General features: G+C 34.8%; 1 protein-coding gene across 1 annotated transcript in view; it reads right to left on the reverse strand.

Moving 5' to 3' along the window:
• Positions 1-1,164: 1,164 nt before the first annotated feature.
• FBXO11 (F-box protein 11) overlaps positions 1,165-23,909 on the reverse strand; it is a 72,257-nt gene continuing 49,512 nt past the window's right edge. Inside the window, exons 9-13 of the mRNA XM_089108112.1 lie at positions 20,339-20,642; positions 12,128-12,348; positions 9,212-9,638; positions 4,754-4,913; positions 1,165-3,046 (exon numbers count right to left, since the gene is read on the reverse strand). Of these exons, the coding sequence (XP_088964238.1) occupies positions 4,784-4,913; positions 9,212-9,638; positions 12,128-12,348; positions 20,339-20,642 (1,082 nt within the window). The 3' untranslated portion in view covers positions 1,165-3,046; positions 4,754-4,783. The remainder of the gene's footprint in view (positions 3,047-4,753; positions 4,914-9,211; positions 9,639-12,127; positions 12,349-20,338; positions 20,643-23,909) is intronic.

A 23,909-nucleotide genomic window follows, 5' to 3' on the forward strand; every position in this document is an offset into this window, starting at 1 on the left:
ATTTTTTTCTTTGTCATCTTAACCGTTGATTTTAGTACTTGACATTTTCCACATACAATACCTTGTTGTGCTAACCTTGAAATAATACTTACCACTTTTGAGTTTTGTTGCTGATGTTTCTTTTGTAGCTGTAGGCATTATTTTTTTTAAATATTGACAAACCCGTGGTAGGTTAAATTTATTGTTGCGGATAAATATATTTTATTCTACTTCTTCTTCCAAGCTGTCTTATTTTGGAAAAGGAATATTTACCACAAGAACCGAGTATTCAAGATTGTTAATACCTTGGGTATATTGTTTATTTTTGCATGTGAAGTAATTATGTAAAACCAGTCCTGTCTTCTTCCTGGAAGATGAAATTTCATTATTCTCTTTCAGCACATATGGCTTCAACACCCACCAACTCGCTTTTGGGCTCCTAAGAATGTTTTGTTATCATTACGCATTGTCATGTGAAAAAAAAAAAACTAATTTGCTTAGAATTGGAGCAGCAGGCGTGATTCAACAGGTAAAGCACGTAAGAAAAAGTTAATTTAGGACTTAATAGTTTGGCATACTGGAAAGACCAAGCTGATCGAATGATCTTATCTAAAAGACGTTGATATTAACCTGACTAACAGCGGAAGAAATACACGGCTAAAGCGCATATCTGATTAACCTGAGCGATTTTTTAAGAAAATTGAGTTTTGTGACAGTCAAGATGACAAAAATAGGCCGAATGTCAAATCTCGAATTTTCGTTCAGTTGTTTGATGCTGCTTTGATCAATTTCTAGAATCGATGACCGTCTATTTCCACCATAAAAAAAACCTTCCTTTATAAACATAAAAATGCTTTCAAGTTACCCGCGCTCTAATGATTACCAGCCCAGTTCTACCGATCCTTGACGTAAGCAAGATCGTTCAATACCTCTATTTTGATCTATCTTTATTCGAAACGGAATATTTGCTCACTTGTTTCATGCAATCCAGTAACAAAAACCTTATAGCTTGTCTATGGGATTGAATATATTTTGATTTAGACAGTCCAATCCAAGCCTAATCTATAGTAAAGTGGCTTACGTTTTAAGCCACGGTTTCACGGACTAATAAAGAAGCAATAAAGCTAATAAACCGTGATTTTACCTCTAGACTCTTGAGGACTTTACCTTAAAGAAACTGAAGAATAAAGTATCGAGAATGTATTATCGAATTTAATATTTACATAACAAATTTACGTCCAAAAGTAAGAATTTAGCTTTCATTTCTTACATCACAGTGAAATCAGTCTATAGTTTCATAAAAGTCATAACAAAAAGAAACGGGCATCGTTTCTAATGCATAAAATGTGTTTTAAAAACCATAAAAGCCACATTTTTATCATGCAAGAAATCTGGTTCAATGTAGGCCTAGTAACACTAATCTACATACAATGCTATTATATAAGCTCACTGACCGTAAGTAGAAGATAGGAGAATGTTTTACCAAACGAGTGAGAATGATAAGCATGATCGTAATAAAGCAGCCTGGTTTTTCACAACCAGGATTATTGAAAATCTGTAGTAGTGGAATAATAATAGTAATAATAATGTTAAAAAAACCTACGACTTATGTTCTTTCACAATAATATATAATAATACATAAAATAAAAAAACGAATAAATCGCAGCCAGTCACTGTTCTAATAAAAAATCATCAGCAGGGATTTATCCAAAGGCATGTTTGTAACTGCATTTTTTACCAGGCCATGATTTGGATATAAATGTTTTAGAACTTCCAGCAAGGCAGTATCCAGTGGGGGGGGGGGGTACCAGGTTTGAACCACGAACCCCCCCCCCTCCGAAAAAATGTTCGACTCGTAAAAACATAAAAAATACATATAACAAATTTTGATACCTTTTTTCTTTTTTCGCAAAACCCCCTCGGAGAATTCTAGCCAAAAACAAATATTAACGAACTTACATGCTCGGGGTTTGAATCACGCACTGAAACTACATTATTTTAGAAACTAAGTACAGTTTTGAAGTTTCTTTATCTAAATTATTTCTTCAAAATGAAAAAAAAATTTGGAAGTAAAACGTTCAAAAATATTTCGTTGCTATCATACAAAACTATGCCTCAACTTTGGGCCTCCAGGAGTTCTGTCTTACACTATGTTATATCTTACAGCAAGATTTCTTCCATTTATCAATATATTGGTGAGCAGCCTTTTAACAACGACAGGCGTCCTTGATCACTGTTATGTAAGAAGAAAAAGAAAACAAATCCATTTCACAATAATATAATTAGCTTATACAAATTTTGGCATTGATGATTCATGAACGTAAAACCTGTTTTCGCCATCCAAAAAGAATTGTCAGTAAAAGTATTAAAAGCAGTTATGTTTCCGTGAGCTAAAAGAAAATTAATATTAACGATTATTAGATTCAAAAGGCTGTTGGGGAAAATAACTGACGAACTGCAAACAAAGCAAATATATACCAAAAACAAAAATTAAGTTATCATATTTTCTTCATTTAAGAAATGACTGTGGACGACTGTATTACAGATTTATATTGCATATATATATTCACTTTGAAGTTTAATTTACTATTCTAAATCGTCATCTACACTTGAACATTCCAGTTATAAATATCCTATTCAAAAAATAGGTTTCCACAAGTTATTAGCAGTAAATTTTGATTGGTTCACGGCTAAGACTTCCACAACCTAATAGAATAATATAACTAACAATTGGAAATGCGAAAACAGGTCTTTGAGTAACTTTCAAAGGCAAGAAATTTAAAGAGCATGAAAGTAAATAAAAGCTAGCTAAATTGGTACATCTAAACAATTGTAAGAATTGCAGCACAACCATAAACAAGAACAAACTAATCAAGGACTTCATTATAATACAAAAACACTAGCTGAAAAACCACAAAATTAGAAAAAATCCGACAGAAAGAAAGAAAACATAACCGGATTGGCGTGAAACTAAACACTATTCCTATGTATGTATATCGCGCTCAGCGGTCCCTGACACACTCGAACTAACATTGGCCTATGCGAGTAGATAGAACATCATTCAGATCTGAAACAAAAGGATTATTTTAATCAACTAGCATCTTTTAAAACTTCAAACCTTTTTCTTTGTTTTAACGGTGTTTTACTGGCAACAGTGCTGACAAGTTCAGCTCACTGAAATCATTTATAGTCAGGGTTTCACATTGAAAAATTTTGTATAATGCAATGCTGCTTAAACATTTTTGTGTTGGACTCTATTTACAACACGTTTAATGCAAAAGTTTATCTGCTAACTCTGAAAAAATTAAGTGTACACAAAAATATTGACAATAGCAAATATTCCTCAAAGTAAGGGTCAATATTAACTGGGATACTATAGGAAAGTTCTTTCTCAGCTTTAATATTGCAGGTAGAGGGACTGCTTAAGAGCCTACAAATTTTAAAGAAAGTAGTGATAATAATAGGAAAAGCTGGGACAGTGAAAGATAACTAAGCTTTGTGTTTCCTCGAAAACATCTCACATAAAAGCAAATCGAAGCAAAATGCACACTCACATCATACCTACTACTTTACACCAGCACACAACAACCGTCAAGTTTATGATTAGCTACAACAATAAAAGTGTGGTGACTCCTTAAATGCCCAAATATATCCAGGATTTTTTTTTTATATATCTGTTTACTGTCTTAAAAGTCATATCCTTTTATTTTTATATCCATACATTGTATTATAATTTACTGTGATTTTCAGTATTAACGCTCGTGCTAAATTTCATATTTCATATTCCAATTTTCTTTTCGTGTTTCTATCTGTTTTGTTTCATTTTTTGAATTTCTTTATACCTCTATTTCCGTTTGTTTTGGTTGTATTACACTATAACAGTGCATATGTCTACAATTTTAGTCACTATAATATTTTACTATCCAGAGGGGATTTTTTTTTTCTTTTTTTTTTAACAATTCACAGATGTGAAACTGCCCAACATACATTTAACGCTACGAACACTATTCTATAAGCACAAAAATAAGCGTCAGCTATGAAACCAATCAATGCGCCAATACAGTTAAGAAAAAAACGGTACTTACATGTTATAAGCGACCACACCCAAGAAGTGAAGTTAGGTTAATCCTAATAAAATACACCAAATATGACGAAAATATAATACTTTAGTAACATAATTATGGAAACTACAACAGAGAATTATGGAAAGCAGGCCACCCAGAACACATTGTAGTAAATACTAAACCTAAACAACTGTATATATTAAATATTTAGTCTAAACATACCTGCATAGTAGTTTATCTCACTAAGACTAAGCTAATTAACTCCGAATGCAGACAGAGAAGCCGGTTTGACTCAGATCAAGAACAACAGTGAGGTTACTATAACATGTAAGTACCAAAAAAAAAACATATAACTAATTAGTAATACTGATAGACGTAAATAATTAAAGGGGCTAAACCAAAACAGAATAAGATCGTGTCCAAACACTAGAACTAAATAGAAAATAAATAAGCTGAATAGTCACTTTTATTGACACACTCATCTTGGACTAAAGCTATTGTACTAGACAAGGCCGTACCCAGGATTTTTTTTTCGGGGGGGGGGGGGTTTACAGGAAAAGCTTAAAAAAAACGCATACAAAATTTGCTTATATCCATTTTTGTTACGTTTTTACGTGTCGGAAAAACATTTCGCGCAGAGTTCAACCCCCCCCCCCCTGGGTACGGCTTTGGTAGTAGATAAACATATCCCATTCAATTCTAGAACTTACCTTATCGATAAATCTGAATTATACTCAGATCTAATTTACCATCAACGTGTGGGTCTCCATAGGTGGTGCCGAATCATATAATGTGTCTGTTTCTTGGGTAGATTCACCTTGAAGTTGACATTGGTTGGATAGCGTGCCAGCTCCACAATCACAAAAAAATCTGGAGAAGGAAACATTTAATTAACCGTTTATTGACCAAAAATCACATAAAGACAATCTAGAAAATATCGAATAGCTATATAATACCTGCTCACGCGAGGGATCAGGGATTACTTTGTTTAAAGACTTCAATTTTAGAATCATAATCAACACATTAGCGGTGACATAGTAGAGAGCAATATGTCTCCTACGTTTTTTTGTTATTCTGGCCGCATCACGTATTATCGTAGACATAGGATCAACATTGTAGGATAGCCATTTCTATCACAACGGTCAAAAGGTACGAAAACTGTTTTATTCAGGCGGAGAAGATCCGTAAACCCAGGGGGCAAAGGCCTCGAATTATAAAATAGCCGATATCAAATAGGTATAATTTAGCAGAAAGGAAGAGGTGTTGTACCTAGCTAAAATCAGCAGTATTTGATCATTGGACACTAAAGCAAAAACTCCCTCCAAACCCCAACTTGCTTCACAAATGTAGACAGGCTGTGCCTCTTTCGATTCGTAATTGTTTAGGGACCATTTCTGGGATGGTTTTCATATTATACTTGATCACGGGTCTGAATCGACTAATTAAATAATTTTTCTGTATGCATAATTAGAGTGACTAAAGCATACCAGTAACCCAGTCTCTTTCAAATTCATATATGTTGACATTTTGAACCTCATCCAATTCGTAATCTTTCGAAGTTCATTTATGGAGTATAACCAGAGAGCCCAAAGATGGCCCCTCATCCTGCAAACTTCACGCACTCATATTGCAATACGAGTTTCCTAAGACAAAACGCAGAATGTAGCCAAAAATAACATATATATATTTTTTTATTTTATTTATTTATTTTTACAATTGCTTCCATCTTATGCCACCATTTTGAAATGAGGGTTGGTTACAGACTTTAGTGTACAAAAATCGGGCCCATGCCTCCTCCACCTACTATTTTAGTAAACATGATGGACCTCTTTTGATCCATGATTATTCAGCGATCATTTACATAGTGGTACGAAGGGATCCGATGACTGTCCAAATTCAAAACATAATATACAAGTATTTCAAATACTTATTGTAATTAAATTTTCATTTACGCTTTACTGAAAACATCTTTTTTATTATTTATATATCCTGCTTCAACTAGTCAACCTTCATGAAAAAGTAACTCTCTCTGCGAATTATCTTGTTACAACCTATATAGTATCACTGTTATCTAGAAGACACTAGTTTCCATCAGCATTTCTTCTCCTCAAGTCACTTCCTTTTAGTCGTTTTTTTTAATCACTTAATAATGCATTCAGAAGCATCGACTAGTAATATTTGAAGCCATCCATTGAGTTATACAATGGATACTTAAGAAGAAACTAAATAAACAGATATTACCACAAATAAGGGCAGGGTAGCCATCTCCTCAAGTCCAGGTCTCAGATTAAACCTTCCTTTGTTTGTTGACAAAAAAAAGTCTTCATATTAAAACATTCATGACAATTAAATTAGTTTTACTTTTAAAAACATTCTTATTTTCATCACCGTATTTCAGCTATGAAATCATTTCTTTTCAAATGTATAAAAACAAAATGGCTAAAGATAACTTTCAACCAAAGTCACATATTCAGTTATTCAGTAAAGCATAGCTCAAACCTTTTGGGGGATTTGAGGAGCGAAGTAACGACACGTTTACTAGCTGTGATTTCTGCTCGTTTTGAATTTAAAATTTGTTGTTCATCGCAATATTACTTCGTTTTAGATTTTATTGCCTCATTCCTCATTTATTGTACTTTTCCATCTGCTTTTAGTCTATGTTTTCCATAGGCTGATTTTTGCTTGTTTAAAGTTTTAATTTAGTTTTTTACTATTCGTGGAATAATAATATTTTCAAGTTAACATAAACAAGAGCCCATTCTTCGAACCAATTCTCCTATGAAAATGCTTAATTTATGTTAATGAAATCGTAACTTAGGTGTCTCAAATAGAATGTTGAAAGCTAAAATCACAGGAGCTAGGCATCGTATTAGGAATATATCTCTCTTAAAAAAGAATAAAAAACCAAAGATAAGAAAAACTAGAATAGTTTTATAAGGCCAACGAAAATACTGCAGGAAACATAACGGATATTTTGAAAGGAAAATATCCTCGCTTCTTCAACGCTGAAGAAGAAGTTAGAAGGAAAGATGTTGACATTTTTTAAGCGAAAAGAGGAAAACCCTTGAAACTTTTGATTCATCCCTTTTTGAGCATACTTATGACCACCCGCATCAAAACATTTTATTCGACCAGGCTAGTTTGATCTCACACGACAAGGTTGTGGCCCAGCAATATAGAGACGTTTGAAATTTATAAATATCAAAATTTAGGTTTGGAGAGATACAGATGATTTTGAAATAAGTGGCTCTTATTTCGGTTTTCTTACATGAGAAGCCGATAGTTTATCCATCCTTAAGATAAATCCTATGCAACTTTCACAATCACAAAGGAACACCTGCCCCAACCGCTCAGATCGTAAAGGGCTAGTGCAAAAGAAGCGGTAATTAAAATTAGACTAAACCTGATGTAGTACTTTTTCTAGGTCACTGACCTAGTATTGTGCAAATAAGTAGATTCGCTTTTTTGCTAATCGTAGTTTTTATGTGAGTGGCTTAATTTTGAAATAGGGATTTTTGACTTTTCAATTTGTAATTCTGCTAATTTTAAATTTTTTCTGTTTGTTATTTTTGATGGTTCTCCGCGTTGTTTGGCATATAGGTTTTTTTGTTCTTCCAATTTTGGCTTTTATTTGTTTTTTCTGTTTGCTTTTCGTGTTCTTTGTTTTTATCCAGTTTGTTTCGTTCACACTTTCGTTCAGAAAATGTGAACGTGTTTCTTTCTAAGTTTCTCTGATAGTTAATCCAGAAATAACGTTGGCCTTACAAAATCCTATTCTCGTGTTTCTTTTTTTTTAGTTTTTTTTTAATTCTTTGTTATGAAGGCTAATACGGCTTACGAAGTTATCCTAAATCTCTCTTACTGTTGATCTACCTTAGGTGGAGAATAATATGACTAGTAGGGAGCGTACATCTCCAATTTACGTACACTAGAACCATCTTCGTGGTACCAATTTCATATTACAAACTAAGAATCTACAAGTTACAACAAGCAAGTTCTTTTCTTTAAAATCCTATGTAAAATAATCCAATCCCAAGATTTAAGCATTTGATTCTTAATGCATACACATTCATGTGCAGTTTGAGAGCAAGTCTTATGACGCTGAAACATTCTATTTAGCCTATGGACCAGTAGGGTCAATCCTAAGCTTCAAGACCCCCCCCCCCTTTACTAAGTATTATATATTAGGAATATGTAATGACAAACTCGTAAGATTTGTTTGAAAATTCTTTTTAAGGAGGTAGCTCGAATTTCCGTCCTGAGGCTTATGGTTTATCTTTTAACATATAATTTTTCTTTATCTGAGCTTTATATAATTTTTCTCAAGCAAATATTTTAGACCGAACTGCCTTCTTTCCTTTTATAGACCCTGTACATAGAACAATTAACATTCTCTCACTTGAAATTTCAACCTTATTCACTGTCGCACACTGAAAGGTACATGTTTGCACCACCCGATGGATAAAAAAATCAGTACAGTTAATGAAAACGTGAAACTCTATTTTGGACAATTTATTTGTTTGGCAGATATTCCGTCCAGTTTTTAGCCTTTAAAGCTTCCATCAACAGCGTATTAACCTAAACTTGTCCAAAGATTTTATTACTTAAAACTTCTGAAAGGAGCATTTTTCAGAAATATTTTCCAGACAAAACACGCTTATTCTCCAGCAGATTCTAAATATGTAAGATTCTATGTGTGTTTCAGTCTGAAATTCTGGGTTCAAAACCTGTGACACTGAAGGGGGAGGGGGGAATGCACTCTGCCATTCATATCAACATCGTTCCCCTTATGAAAGTTCAATATGAATATATCTATTTTTTCAAAAAAAGGAAAAAATCTACAGGAAATGGAATAAGAAATAGAGTAAAATACTATTTGCCCTTCACACTATTTGTCCAACAGGAAATAAAAAAGTACAATACTATTTGCCCTTCAATACTATATTATAATACATTTCCTACAGGAAATGGAATAAGAAATAGAGTAAAATACTATTTGCCCTTCAGACTATTTGTTTAACAGGAAATAAAAAAGTACAATACTATTTGCCCTTCAATACTATATTATAATACATTTCCTACAGGAAATGGAATAAGAAATCGAGTACAATACTATTTGCCCTTCATTTAAAGAGTAAACAATTTTTAAAGCAGAACTGACAGCTTACCTATCGTGCCGGACAAATTCTATATCATGTCCTGAATGGCAAGTCTTGATACAATTCACACAAACAGCATTTCTATCCGTAGTATTACACGTTCGACAACGGTAAAAGTCATGCATAGGAAAACTTGTGTAGGACGAAATTTTATACAAACATTGACCACCATTTACAGCTTTTTCCACTACGTCTTGGTTGTTAAATATCTTATTGCCACGCATAATTGGCATCACTCCAGATGCAATACATAGTCCACCAAACCTATTATTAAATATTTGATTATGCTCGAGTGTTGCTGTTGCATTATTCGTTATTTCAACGCCAGCAGCTAGGCCATCATAAATCCGATTTTTTCTCAATATTGGATGCGACTGGGTAGATATTAAAACACCTGCTTGTGCGTTTCGAAAGATGTCATTTTCCTCCAACACTCCTGTTTAGGAGAAAACATTCAATTAAAATAGAAAAGTCAAAACGTCATACACGCTTTAAGGGACAGCACTAGTCTCATTTCATTTCAAGACAAAAGATTTTAAAGACAAAGCATTAATTCGATAAACACTATTTTATATAATCTTATCACAGTGGCGTCAATTCAGGAAAATGTAGGGGGAGGGAGGAAATTTTTTGTTACTCTTCAGATTTTTCCAAAAGGGATATTTTTTCAAGGAAAATACAAAAAAAAAATTTTTTAATCTAGAGATCAATGCCTCCAATACCCCCTCCATAAATAGAAAGCCCTGTTTGATCAGAGAAGGCAAAGGGCAATCCTAAAGCCTAAGGGGTTTTATAAAACTATTTTCTAAGATCAAACTTCTTCTCAAATGTAACCACTGCAGGAAGTTTAAAAAATTAACTTATTAAAGGGTAATATTTTTTCCATATTAAAAAAAAAAAAATAAAGATTTCAACATTTTCAGGTCCATAAGGAAAAGATCGTTAACTATAATGTTTAACTTGATGTTTTAAATGATTGTTCATTATGATTTTTCTTTTTCGTTGTTGTTTTTTGCATTTTTGCCAGTTTTAGTGCAACCATTTATATTGTCGACTCTGAAGTCCGAATTCGGCCCTTTGTGGGCTTATGATAGTGATATTTTTGAAATAAATATCTTATCTACGAGATCCCTTTCATGCCCTTTCTTTTTATACCCGGTCGTGTTTCCACCCCGAACATATCTGATAAAAAACTTGAAATAACCCTTTTGTTCAGGGTAGACAAAAGTCAAATAAACATGCTTTTGGGCATTATATAAACCCCACAGCCAGTAAGGCGAGTGTCATGGATAATTCAAATAGCTAATTGTCTACACATAGGTTTTACAATCTAAAAAAGGGGATGGGTTTGTTTGACCTTGGATGGGCGAATGACCCCAAATTTTAGGGAGCGTTCTCCGGGTCAAAGGATACCACATTTGGTCTTGGGGTGGGGGGAGTTAAGGGGAAAGGAAACGGGCTGAAAATGATTGTCCCTAGTTAGTTTAAAACTTTCAGTCGTAACTACTTGAGCCAGGACTCGGAGGCAAATATACAAACTGAATTGTTTCGCGGAACAGCCCCCTTCCCCAGAGAAGCGGGGCACCAATGCAGGAGGAAAAACATAAAACAGAATACTAGTTTCCCAAAAACTGACCAGATAAAAGGCAAGAAAAGGGCAGAGAAATTTCCAATACTATTTCGTACTTTAGATTTGAAATCTAAAGTGCACATAGTGTCTATTGATCTAATCAGGTACGCTTGTAACTCCCAGAGTATATAAGTGGAGAACTCTAGAAATCTTGACTCGACTAATGATCCCTAGGAGCTCCTAGTTGATGGGAACGAACCTAAGAGGAAATAAATATTAAAAAAAAAAGGTTGTACGGATTCGTGGAAAACCAAAATGGCCCAAAAATCGTTTTTTTTTCTCTCATCGCTGTAAAAATTTAAGGGCAGGATAATCAAGTAAAACTTAAAACGAAAAGAAATTACCAGAAACAGGAGTAAGGCTACTGACCCCTAACCTTCTAAAGGCCAGAGCGTCAATGGCGCTCTACTGAAGACAAAATATATTTCAAACTTTTCTCTGCTATAATTATAACACTGAAAAACCAAAAATTGCTGTGACTTCCCAGAACTAATATCATTATATATTAAACAATCAGCCTTCTTACATTAGCTCTTTCTAGTAATCTCTCAGTCCTTTTGATAGTTTAAGGAGCAGCACCTATGCTCCTGGTTGTGGCAATTTCTGTTCGTTTTAAGTTTTATTTGCTTATTCATTTTAATTCCTGTTCGTTTTGAGATTCATTGATTAATCAATATCAGTATGTATTATCTCTATGTTTCATGTGATTATTCATTTTAATTTCTGTTCGTTTTGGGTTTCAACTATTCATGGATAGAAATTTTTACTCGTTTTAATCTTGACCTATTATTTGAATTTATTCAACGTGGAATTCGTTTCAACGTTGACTTTCAATGTTAGAGTTAAGCTAAGATCCCGTATACTGTATTCATAGACTAGACCTCAGCTACCTAAGGATTAGTTATCCGATTTGCTAAAACTTACTGTTTCTTCATCAATAGCATTGACTTAGATTAACCTTCCAACTCGCTTCTTTTTATAAAGGGCTTTCCAATGATTTCCACATTGGAATTGAACCTAACAGTGACCTTCAAGAAGAAACAGTAAATGATGGAATTATTTTTAAATTTTAAACAATAAGATGGCAAAACATGTTAAAATAAACATTTATATTTAACAAAACTTCTAAAAAGAGACGAGTCTTTACAAAAAGGAAATATATACAACTTTTTTTTTATTTCAGTGAAATATTTAATATGGCATCTAGCATTGTTGCCTAATTCTTAAAACTGGAGCCGGGCAAATTATGTTTTCGGACCAGGAAGAAGTCCCTTTCTTTCGTGGACGTTACTCACCTTTCCCGCTGTTAAATATACATATTCCTCCATCTCTGCCATCAAAAATTTTGTTCCTCCTTAATGTAGGGTTTGAATCTGTTTTTATCCATACTCCAGCCATTGCGTTGTCAAATATCTCGTTTTGTTCCAATAGTCCTAATCCTCCATTATATACAAGAACACCGCCGTTTTGTCCACCCCAAATTTTGTTACGTTTAATTACCGGATTGCTGCCAGTCCTAGTAAAAAATAGCAATAACCAATAAAATACGTGTGATCGCAACAGACTATTTTAATTATGTTCTATTGCAGTTAGCTTTCCAAATATAAAACAGAACTGTAAGACAATTGTTTCGATGTAGAAAACATACAAAATATAGCAGCATCACCCCTCCAAAGCAGGAGATGTGGGTAAGGAATCCTCCCTGAGATTTGTCAGAGTATTCGTCTTCGAGGATAAGAGCACATTTTGAATCATTAATTTTTATTTGGACCAACATCACCCCCTCCTTCTTCCTCTTAGTGTTCAGGTATAATAAAAAATAAAATACAACAAAAAAGGTGCAAAGAAAAGTACTCCCTATTGTAAGTATTTTAATTTTTTTTTTTTTGATTACCAGCAAAATACTATAGCCTTTTATTCACCTTTGTTTCCATTGACAAAAGTTTCAAATATCAATTTATATATATATATATATATATATATATATATATATATATATATATATATATATATATATATATATATATATATATATATATATATATATATATATATATATATATATACATATATCGAAAAAGCACCAACTCGTAGATACACAAATCGGAATACAACCCAATCGTCCCTTTAAGCAATGAAAAAAAACAACAACAGAACGAAATAGAAATGAGCATAAACAGAGAAAATCAGAAATTACGGATTCTGCTTGCTTATGCTGGCAATGGCTAGAATTTCACCGTTATATTTTAAAATCATTGAACTTTCAAAACGGTGCTACTACTAGTGCTAAACCATTGACCGCCCATTACAATATCAAGCCACCTGAAGGCAACACAGCTACACACGCTCCGCTTATACCCCACCCTGTTTAGACCTTAGATTTTTGCGCCATCCCACGAATTTCCTGTTTCCTTCAAATGTTTTCTTTTAGCCCTTATTGAGTAGCCAAAAAGCACGATTTTCAGTCTTCATCCGTAGAACATGACTCTAATCCAACTTAATTTTAAATCGTAATACGATAGTAGAATCGAACCCCATTTGTCGTCTAGTTTATTGCTTGATGCACAATTTCTCAAATGAGTACCTGAAACTATCCAACCTAACCAGAAAATTCCTCTGGAAAACATCGAGTACGTTCTTCATCTCCGTTTCGAAGAGCCCACATTCCAGAACCAAGCTTGACCCATTACCGTGGTTACCAAATATTCTAATTGTAGTTTGGACTAATTTCTCCATTCCACCAAACTTTTGACAACAGCTAAAAAACGTGTTTTGTCTTGGGTATTCTTCTTTTTACACCTTTTGTTGTTGTGTTTGAATTTTTACGAACCAAGAGTGATGTAAAACTTCACCAATTATCATTGGTTCTTTCTTTCCACAGCTCAACGTGGCAACACTAAGGAAAATATGAAACTGCCCTACAAACTTCCTAATTTTGCAGCAACCGAAAGGAAAATCTTAAAAAATCACCGCCTTCAGGGATGATTCGACCTAAGATGAAACCAGCCGGCAAAAATTTCTTATATTTTGATGTGCACTGTACTTGGGCAACAATATTTTCATACATATGACTAATCATTTTGGTACTTATCTGGTACACCGTTAGGACCGTGCACGGATAGCACCTTCACTAAAGCTTTCCTATCAAGCGAACCCAATTCTCGGTCACTACCGATCAAACCAAGGACGAAATGGGTATGATAATTAAAGGACTATTCAGTTATTAACCTAAGCATACAAATTTAGTCAAGGCCCCATAGCTATTCTTATTTTCCCAAAACTATTTCTATTGACGAACTTTGTACCAGACACCTATTAGTCAAATAAACATCATCATTCTAAGCAGCTTGATTTTTTACTGAAATCAAGTTCATGCTTAATGTTTCACTTTTATTGCCTTTTTTTATAAAGGGGCCTAGCTTAAGCTTTCCTAGATCAATAGATATTTCTTGTTTATCTAAAATTAGAATCGTAATTCGTAGCATCTTATCTGTAGCATCATAGTTTCGAAAAATCTTTCAATGTATAAACCACAAATTTTTGAAGTTTTCACAAGAGTAACGAATACATTTTTGACGAAAAATTTCCTGTTTTGTCTTTAGATACATTTTCATGTATTTCTCACTTGAAAAATTAACTTATGATGGCACAAAATTTCCAAGTTAAAAAATCGAAAAGTCCCAAGCTATAAAGATATAGTGGACATTAGAAGATACATTGCTGAAGGGTAAATCTTTCCCCATTTCTTCTCCATGGCTTCCTATATGAACTTGATTAGATATTAAAGAAGGCAGCGCCTGAAAATTGATGGTTTATCATAGAACACAAATAGACTTATTCATTGATCTATCAAATGATGCACATGAGACCTATAAAAATATTATAGAGAAGGGAATAAACCAAGGCTTGTCCATTTTTATTGACAAGTGACCCACTTCAATAGAACTTTCAACTTCGACAATTTTTCCTTAAGAAGATTTGATACCTTAAAGAATCACCCTATAGCGTCCATTATAATTTTTTTTTTTTGCTTGTGTGGCCAAAACTGTTCAGAATTGGTTCGGAGGTCTTGTCAAACTTATAGAGCTTGGGAAAAAAAATACGGATAAATGACAGAAAACTAAAAGCCGAGGCCTAATTTCCCAGAAATCTTAGAAAAACCATTCAACTTCGGTTGTTTTGTGTCGGAGATAGATACACTCAGTTTTAAAGAAACATATATTATTTGATAACCCACTTCAATAGAACTTTCAACTTCGACAATTTTTCCTTAAGAAGATTTGATACCTTAAAGAATCACCCTATAGCGTCCATTATAATTTTTTTTTTTTTGCTTGTGTGGCCAAACTTTTCAGAATTCGTTGGGAGGTCTTGTAAAACTTATAGAGCTTGGGAAAAAAAATACGGATAAATGACAGAAAACTAAAAGCCGAGGCCTAATTTCCCAGAAATCTTAGAAAAACCATTCAACTTCGGCTGTTTTGTGTCGGAGATAAAGACATTCAGTTTTAATGAAACTTACAATATTAGAAAATGTGAATATTTATCTTTTCGATTAAAAGAAGCAGAATTTTCTTTTTAAAGTTCAGGAAAGGGCAGTCCCTAAAAATGTTCTACCATACCTGCTAAGAAAACGGTAAAAGTCACCTCAAAGGAAATATCATTCGATCAATTTATCAGCTTTGGGAGTATCCTGTGGTGCTACCCCCTTTGATTGAAAGACTTGTCGACATAGGGAACATAAAATTTCATTATGCTTTAAATCGAATTTCATAGTTAAACCACGTACTCTCAATAGATGTCGCTGGAAGCTAATCCCCTGGGAGAATTCGCTAACAAGCCCTTTGCCTTTGAGACGGTCAGCCAAAGCTCAGGCTCGCAAAATGATTTTAAGGTATCGACTCTCTTTAAAGGAAAACATACTACAAACACCAATGCTTGACAGAAAAGTGAAGTAAAGACAACTAATACAATAAACAATTTATCTTCAAGATAATCAGGAAGCAATTAGTTCAGTGCACATTACATCACTGGTGTAAAATCCCTCGGACAAAGTGAAAAAGAGGACAGATGCATATCAATAATAGAATAAGATATTAGTAACTAAGAAGAGAAAACAAAAAACAATCGGCAAACAAAGATGAAGTGTGATTATAACTCATATTGATGGCTTCATAATAAAGAAGAAAACAGGAAAAGAAGGATTGCCACCTTCTGCTGGAAATCCTAGGGAAGTAAAAAAAAATATATTACTTTCCTAGGAAAGTAAGAAGTAGTAGCCCTATTCCTTCAAAAAATTTTTATTCTACCTAAGATAGAACATAATTTTTCTCCGGATGCTTTAAGTAAGGGAATGGTTATAAAGGTCTCCAGTCAAATAGTTCGTTGTACGAACTGCAAGTAAGCCGCAACTCGGCCCAATAGTAACCGAAAATCTAAAAAAAAGGAATTTCGGTAATAATGGATATATCAAAAGAAGTGCATTTTTATGCCGATTCTAAACATATAATATTCAAGTCTAATGTTGCCCATCGATATTTAAAAGCCCAAGAAAATTTACCGGATTTAAAAAAAAGAGGGGAAACGCCCCCAAAAGGCATGTCGACTTTAATGAAAATCACACCATCAGAATAACTGTACCAGAGAACCATACTGGAGAGGTTTCAAGCTCCTATTACAAAAATTTGAAAATTTGTATTTTTTACCAGGAGAAAGATCACGGATGCGTGTTTATTTGCTTTTTTTTTTTTTTTTTTTTTTTTTCAGGAGTGACCGTCTCAAACTAGTGTCTTTTCTACGGCACTAGTTCTAAGTGACCAAACTTTTTTCCAGTTCTAGGCGACCACAAAGATTGGAGGGCAGCCAGCCCCCCTTCCATGCGGCTTTTTTCCCCAAAGACATCCTATCAAAATTTTGAGATAGCCATTTGATGCACCATAGTTGAGAGATCCAATAACTACACCTTTGGGGAGGACATGACCCCCAGAGTCCCCGAGGAAAGGTCTGTAAGCTACGGGGAGTTTTTCAGCGGAAATTTTACATGAAAGGAGGGGGGACGGAATTTCCAGCCATAATTTGAAAAAAAGTCAGAAATTAAATGCAAAAAAAAGAAAATATTTTTCAACTACAATTAAGGAACTAGATTAAAACTCACATCAAACAGAAATTATTCTGTATATGACGGGGCTGCCCCTTCTTCAACCCTCACTCTTTATGCTAAAGTTTGAATTTTTGACACAATACTGTAAGACAGACTGTTCAAAGACAAGGGCCGTTGAATTTGAATGAGAAGTATTGTTATACAACTTTAAGACTTTAGCGTAACGAGTGAGGGTTGAGGAAGGGACAGTCCCCCTCATAGACGGAATAATTATTGTTTGTTTGAAGTTTTAATGGCGCTCCTTACTTTCAATAGAAAAAACTCGTTTTTTAATGTTTAATAATATACAAGGACTCGGAAACCTGCAAGACATTTCTTTGGAAAATCGAAAAATGTGATATTTATCGACAACAATATCATACAAAAACATCTAAAATGATTGGATTGTCTTGAGTTTTTTTTTTTGTAAGTGCCTTTACTTTTTTTTTTAGCAATATTAAATACAAACTTTTAAAAATGTTCCCAATTCACATTCAAAAGCACACACCTATATGACACTTTCAAATATCCATCAATTTTATTGACACTTCTTTTCTTTCTTCTGTTGCCAATTGGCAACAAATATACAACGAAGGTCTAGAACAACTTCATACTTATGAGCTCTTTGAGATAGTTGCGACTTCGTGTTAATAGATTGCACAGAATACGTTGATCTTTAATTTATTTTTTTTTTCTGTGAGTTTTATGTTCATCTTTGGGTAACAAATAAATTCCTTGTATTTTTTTAGTCTTCACGGAAATTAATAACAATTTTCAAAGAGCCAGTAGAATAGATCCTTTGAATAATTCGTATTTGCGATTTTCATGTCTGTCCATTTTCTTCAGTGCTGAAAGTGACTCAGCTCTCGCAACTTTCATTTTTCTTCTACATTAAGAATTTCATTTAAAGCCTCGTATAATGGCGATGAAAGTTTTGTAGCTAGCGCAGCGTCTGCACTTGCTGATCGTCTTGTGTCATAATCAGTCATAAAAGACATCCCTTTCCCTTATTAATAATAGCATAAATAACCATGCAAATACAGATTTAGACAAATTACACATGTGACATATCAGACTTAATGGACACAATTTTTTTTAGTTAAATTTTGGATCTCCCGCACTGAAATCGTCAAAACTAGAATCCTAGACCTAAAGAGATCCAATAAGGGAATTTACAAATTAGAAATGAACAAAGACAAAATTTATTTGCCCGGAAAAATGAATGCTGCACAATTTGGGATCATATGGTAAGGACTCAGTAGTACCACTAAGACAACTACTACCTAGAGAAGGGGTCAACCATTGTTGCCTTATTTTATAAAAATCCTGCATATTAATAGATTTCTTTGACATCAACTACAGTGAATACTAAATATGACAACAGCTTTCATTCAAATTGTTGTTTACTCTACTTAGTTTTACTTAATCATATAGTCTGCTTGAAATGTCATTTAGAACTAATTCGACTTTTTCAAATCTTTCCAGTTGGCTTTGAACTAAATACACCCTAGGGGAGAACAACGTTAGGTGCTATCCCTCCTGCAGGGTCATTCCTCAGACAAACAAGTTTAAAGCGTTCATTTTAAAAGAAGAGCATACGTTCTGCGCTTTAGAGTATTCCCAGTTAAATACGTCATCTCCAACGGTGGATTAGTTATCATACTTTCTCTTTTCAATGTTACGTATTGTTACTACAATAAAGGCTAAAAGCTAGGGGAATGCTCCCCTAGTCAGCCAATAAGCAAAACTTCCTGTATCAGTTTAGTTGTTGACCTCAGTAGGAGTTTAGTAGTTGTGATGTACATTGTCAAAAAAGCAACGATGATATTTGGAAAGAATGAAATAAGGAATCGTAAAGAGTGTTGCGAGGCTATCGCAAGTTAGAAATACGTGTATTTCTCGTGTTTAGTATTTTATTACGTTAAGGGTATATTTTTGGTGTTTAGTGAATGTTTCATTTTAAGGACATGTTTGGGTATGTGCCGTTTTGTGTACTTGTTCTGCCTTCTTTTTTATCAAGGTAGTCGATCACCATGACCAAAAACCTGCCAGCCAATGAGAGGCTACTTTGGGGGTCATGGAACCAGAATTCTATGCTTGGGCCTTGGAAGATAAGAAGGGGGAAAAGACAACTTGTGGACAGTTCAGCTTTGAGAACAAACAGTGACAAGTGGTTAGAGGAACACCCCTGAGAGATTTCGAGCAGCCTCCACCTTCTAAAATATACGGTGTACCGTAAGTGTTTTACAATGAAATTCACAGTAACTGCTATTACAGAATGTCAGCAGACTCAAATAGTTAATTATAGATGCTAACCTTGGAGGGTGCAGTAGTTACATCCACATCAACTGTGCCAGCCGGTGCAAGCTGACTATAGCTCGGATTCTCTACGGCTTCAAGTTGTACGGCTACGGTGCAAGTTGACCATAGCTCGGATTCTCTACGGCTTCAAGAAGACTGTTCACGAGTGTACTCTAGTATTGTATTTTGTTTATTAGTTCATCAAAGTAGTTTCAGCAACATCTTAAGTAGATACGAATCCTGCCTACCACGCCACCCAAGGTCTTGTCCTCGTGGAGGCTTGATCAACCCCCACTAGGGACCAATAAGATGGTATTTCCTTAGAGAAATATACCATACTTCACAGAATCGTAATGGTGCTACTTTTACTTTATTAGAATATTTCCTTTAGATGTGGTCAATCACTATATTGATGACAAAAGTCCAATATTCTCAGTCCAAACCATTTGGAAACCAGTTTGCATTTTGAAACACTGCCTCACGTGTGGTAACTCCAAAAATTTTCCACAATTTTCATCCCCTGCCTTGCCCATGGTGACCCTCAGAGGAAGGGGGCACACACCTTTACTCATCCAATTTAAAGGAAATCATCCTTTTCCATCATTTATAAAGAAATATGACACTTGTAGAGGATAGCCACTAACCAAATTTTCACCACCTTCTGGATTTTTTTGGAGGTTTGCTCGACTCTAGCTAAATTTTCTTCGGCTTATTTTGTCTCATTTGTTTATCCTTACACGATACAATCCTTATGAACAGAACTGAAACTTTTCACAGCTCGCATGACGTAAATATGATCAATTCCAAAATACTATTTTATAGTTGAATTTGAAAGCTTTAAAACTTGAACTCTTTGTCTAGCCTATTTTTTTGTGTGAAAGACACTAAATTTCAATCACTAAATTCCGACCCAGTTACATTAGCGCCAGTCTGAATCGAAGTCATATACTTTTCACTTGATACCAAGTTTACAGAAATTACGGGTCGAGTGTCGAAAGGTCAGCTGCTCAGAAGCAAAGCATGCAAACCTGCAACAATAATGGTAATAGTAATACAAAAGACGTACCGGATTTGGACTCCAGAATAAAGGTGGTTAAAAATATCATTATCTTCTAATCTTCCGTGGCCATTGTCATAAAAATATACACCGACTTGCTTCCCAGAATGTATTCTATTCCGTCTTAAAACTGGTGTCGATCCTGTTGTTATCCAAACTCCAGCTAATGTATTGGCATATACTTCATTCTCTTCAATAAGCCCTTGACCTTTTTCATGAACATAAATACCTCCATGCTGTCCATGATGGATTTTGTTGTGTCTAACAATTGGATCACTGTTTGTACGAATTTGGATTCCGGCTAATGCATTACCTGGAAAACAAATAGCAATGCATTTTTTTTAATAAAAGTGATACATATGATGTGATACATACAAACGTCATAATAAACGTCACATCCAAAGATATCTTACAGTGGAGAACAACACACAATATCCTTGTTAACCGAGAGTCAATACATACATGTGTGAAATATTTATATATTGGAAAACGTTATACTTGCTCGAAAATATAGCAATCACAATATAAGTAGGGTGAATCGGGGAAAGTCCGACAGTGGGGTAAGTCCGATACCGGCCTTCAACTTGTCTATGGTTCATTGTATCTGTGGGAGGCTTTCATATTTTCTTCCATAATAGTAGCAGTAGGCAACAGTGCCATCAACTTCCGGCAGAGTTAGCACGCCTTCTATTCAGAGGGTTTTGAAGTTTTTTGGACAGCGTTTTTTTAGGAACACAGGTAACTGACTTTACTTTAACTTATGCAGATTATAAAGTAAGAGAGATAGAGAATTTTTTTTTCAATTCTTAGAAACTAGAAGACCAGGAGCATCTTCCTGATTTTTTAAAACAGGCTAATATTATTAGTTGAAGAGATAAGAGGGGTGTTAGTCTTACCCCCGAAAAAGCCCATCTGGGGAAAGTCCAACATGTCGGTCTTACCCCCTACGGGGGAAGTTTGGCTGGGGTGTCGGACTTACCCCATGTTACCATAGATGGATATTTTAAATGGTAGAACAGATTCTAAGCTTTAGATAATAAAGGTTGAAGCCAGTAACCATCCTTAGATGGCTCTACTAACTTAGTGGAATGTAGTGTTGTGTTGATCATTCATGTTTTGCAGTTCTGTGCCTGCTTTCGTTTATCTTTCTCCCTTGTAATTTTTTTTTCGTCTTAACCTTTACTTGTGACCTGCCGTGCAAAAAGTGTAGCAAAGTAGAAATGCTACTTGGCATGTATCAAATTTGTTGGCAGATTTTTTCTGAAAATACCCTTTTTACATATAAAATACTATACACCATTAGCAGTATTAAAATAAATATGAGACAGTACTTGAATATGATTAAATATGATTCAGAAAACTATTGATATTTCTAACCACAAGCTATACTAAGTTACATTTGTTACTTTTCTGCAAATTTTACCTATAGAAATACTTTTTGCTCAAAGAAAAGCTGTCAAAACACGGATTTTGATGCTAAAGTGTTGGCAGCTTTTGGAATTCTGCTACTGGCAGTTTTGGAATTTTTTGCACACCTACTTGTGACAGATTTTCGAATACATTCATCAATTCATTCATAATTCCCCTTCGAATAAATTCATCCATTCATTCATAATTCCTTTTTCTTTTCTAGATGCCTAGAAATTATGTTCGGAAAACACAACGCAGGGTTGAAGGAACATATGATGCAACTCAGCTACAAAACGCACTAGCAGAGATATCTTCAAAGAGAATGTCTATGCTACAGGCTTCGAAAGTATTTCAAATACCGCGCACTACCTTGCATGACCATCTTATGAAGAAGACACAAGTAAAAAAAACAGTTTCTGGTGGAGGGAGGAGCCAAGAAATTCCTGCTGAAATAGAAAAGGATATGGCTCAGGGTCTCCGAATACTTGAAAAGTGGGGCATAGGTCTCAGCAAGCAGGAATTTTTTTACCAAGTCCAAGACTATCTCATCAAGAACAAAGTTCAAACTAGATTTAAGGACAACAAACCTGGTCATGACTGGTGGGTGGGGTTCAAGTGCCGAAACAAAATTTCACTAAAGAAACCAGAAAGGTTAGAAAACAAAAGACTTTTGCAGCAATCTGATCACTTCATAATGTATGGTTTTTATGAGCTGTTGTATGAAACTGCCATGGCGATGGATATTCTTGACAAGCCCCAATGCTGGTTCAATTTGGATGGGACATCTTTCTGCAGAGATCCTGGCAACACGAAAGTTGCTGGAGCCAAAGGCTCACCAGCCACTCGTAGAACAGATGGTAATGGACGTGAAAATACAACTGTCTTTGCTTGTATCAGTGCAAACAGAGAAAAACTCCCACCTTTAATTGTTTTCTCTGCAAAGAATACCTGGACCTCATGGATACCTGTAGATGGAGCTTACCCTGGTGCATCTTACTCATCTACCAATAAAGGGTGGATGACGTCTGATCTCTTTATGAACTGGTTTGAATTCCAGTTTCTTCCTCATGTAAAGGGAAAGGCACTTCTCATCTTAGATGGACATGGCTCACATCTTTCTCTTGCTCTTGCAAAACTTGCAAACGAAAATAACGTGACAATTCTCAAGCTACCTCCACATGCATCCCACATGCTTCAACCTCTCGATAAAGTAGTTTTCAAGGGAATGAAAACGTCTTATGATCAGAATCTCTCGAAATGGCAGAGGGAGCACCCTGGCAACATTCTGTCAAAGAAGGATTTTGTATGTCTCTTATCAAAGGTATGGGATACCTATCTCACTCCTAGTCTGATCGAAAAGTCGTTCAAAGCAACTGGAATCTTTGATCTGAGTGTTCCAATGAGAGTAAACCCTTCCGTAATTGACCAGACAAAGTTTGAACCCACCAAGTTGAGACGCTATGCACAAATGAAAAAGGAGTAAGAGGAAAATTCAGGCACATCTAAAGTCACAACCACCGTCAACACTGAACTAGAAAAAATTACCTTTTCTGTTACCTTTAGTCCAAGGAAGTTGCTTGGCAACCAATCAAAAACTTTTGAAGAGATTCTTCTTGACTCAATCAAGCGGCCCGACCTACAATCAGTTTCAGGAATAGAAAAACGGAAGAAAATTGCAAGAGAGGCAGAAGTGATAACATCAAAAGAGCATCTAGAGGTGCTTAAGAGGGAAGAAAATCTGAAAGCAAAAGGCAAAGGTAAGAAGAAAAGTTCATATGGGACGGGTTTAAAATCGAAAAAAAAAATTCTTCATAAGAGGGAAGCCAATAGAGATATGGGTGATACCGAATCAGACATCAGCCTTGAACTTGGATCTGATGAGGATGAGCAGAGTATTCAAGATACTATTCAAGAAAGTGACAGTGATGACAAGGAGACACCCAATAAGCAAAAGATTGTTCCCAAGCTAAATGAGTACTATGCAGTTAGATACGATGCCAGGAATGACGAACAAGGTTACATAGGAAGGGTTCTAGACTTTCCTGATGAGGGAAAAGTTAAGCTCAAGTTTCTTCACTGCTTGAGCCTTGCCACCTACTCTTTCAATTGGCCAGAAAGACAATATTGATACTGTGGATGACAAATACATTTTTGCAGGACCAGTAAACTT

The sequence above is a fragment of the Artemia sp. Qi Xiang Cuo genome, chromosome 1 (genome assembly GCF_049724085.1).
Source record: "Artemia sp. Qi Xiang Cuo chromosome 1, ASM4972408v1, whole genome shotgun sequence".
Classification (NCBI taxonomy): domain Eukaryota; kingdom Metazoa; phylum Arthropoda; class Branchiopoda; order Anostraca; family Artemiidae; genus Artemia; species Artemia sp. Qi Xiang Cuo.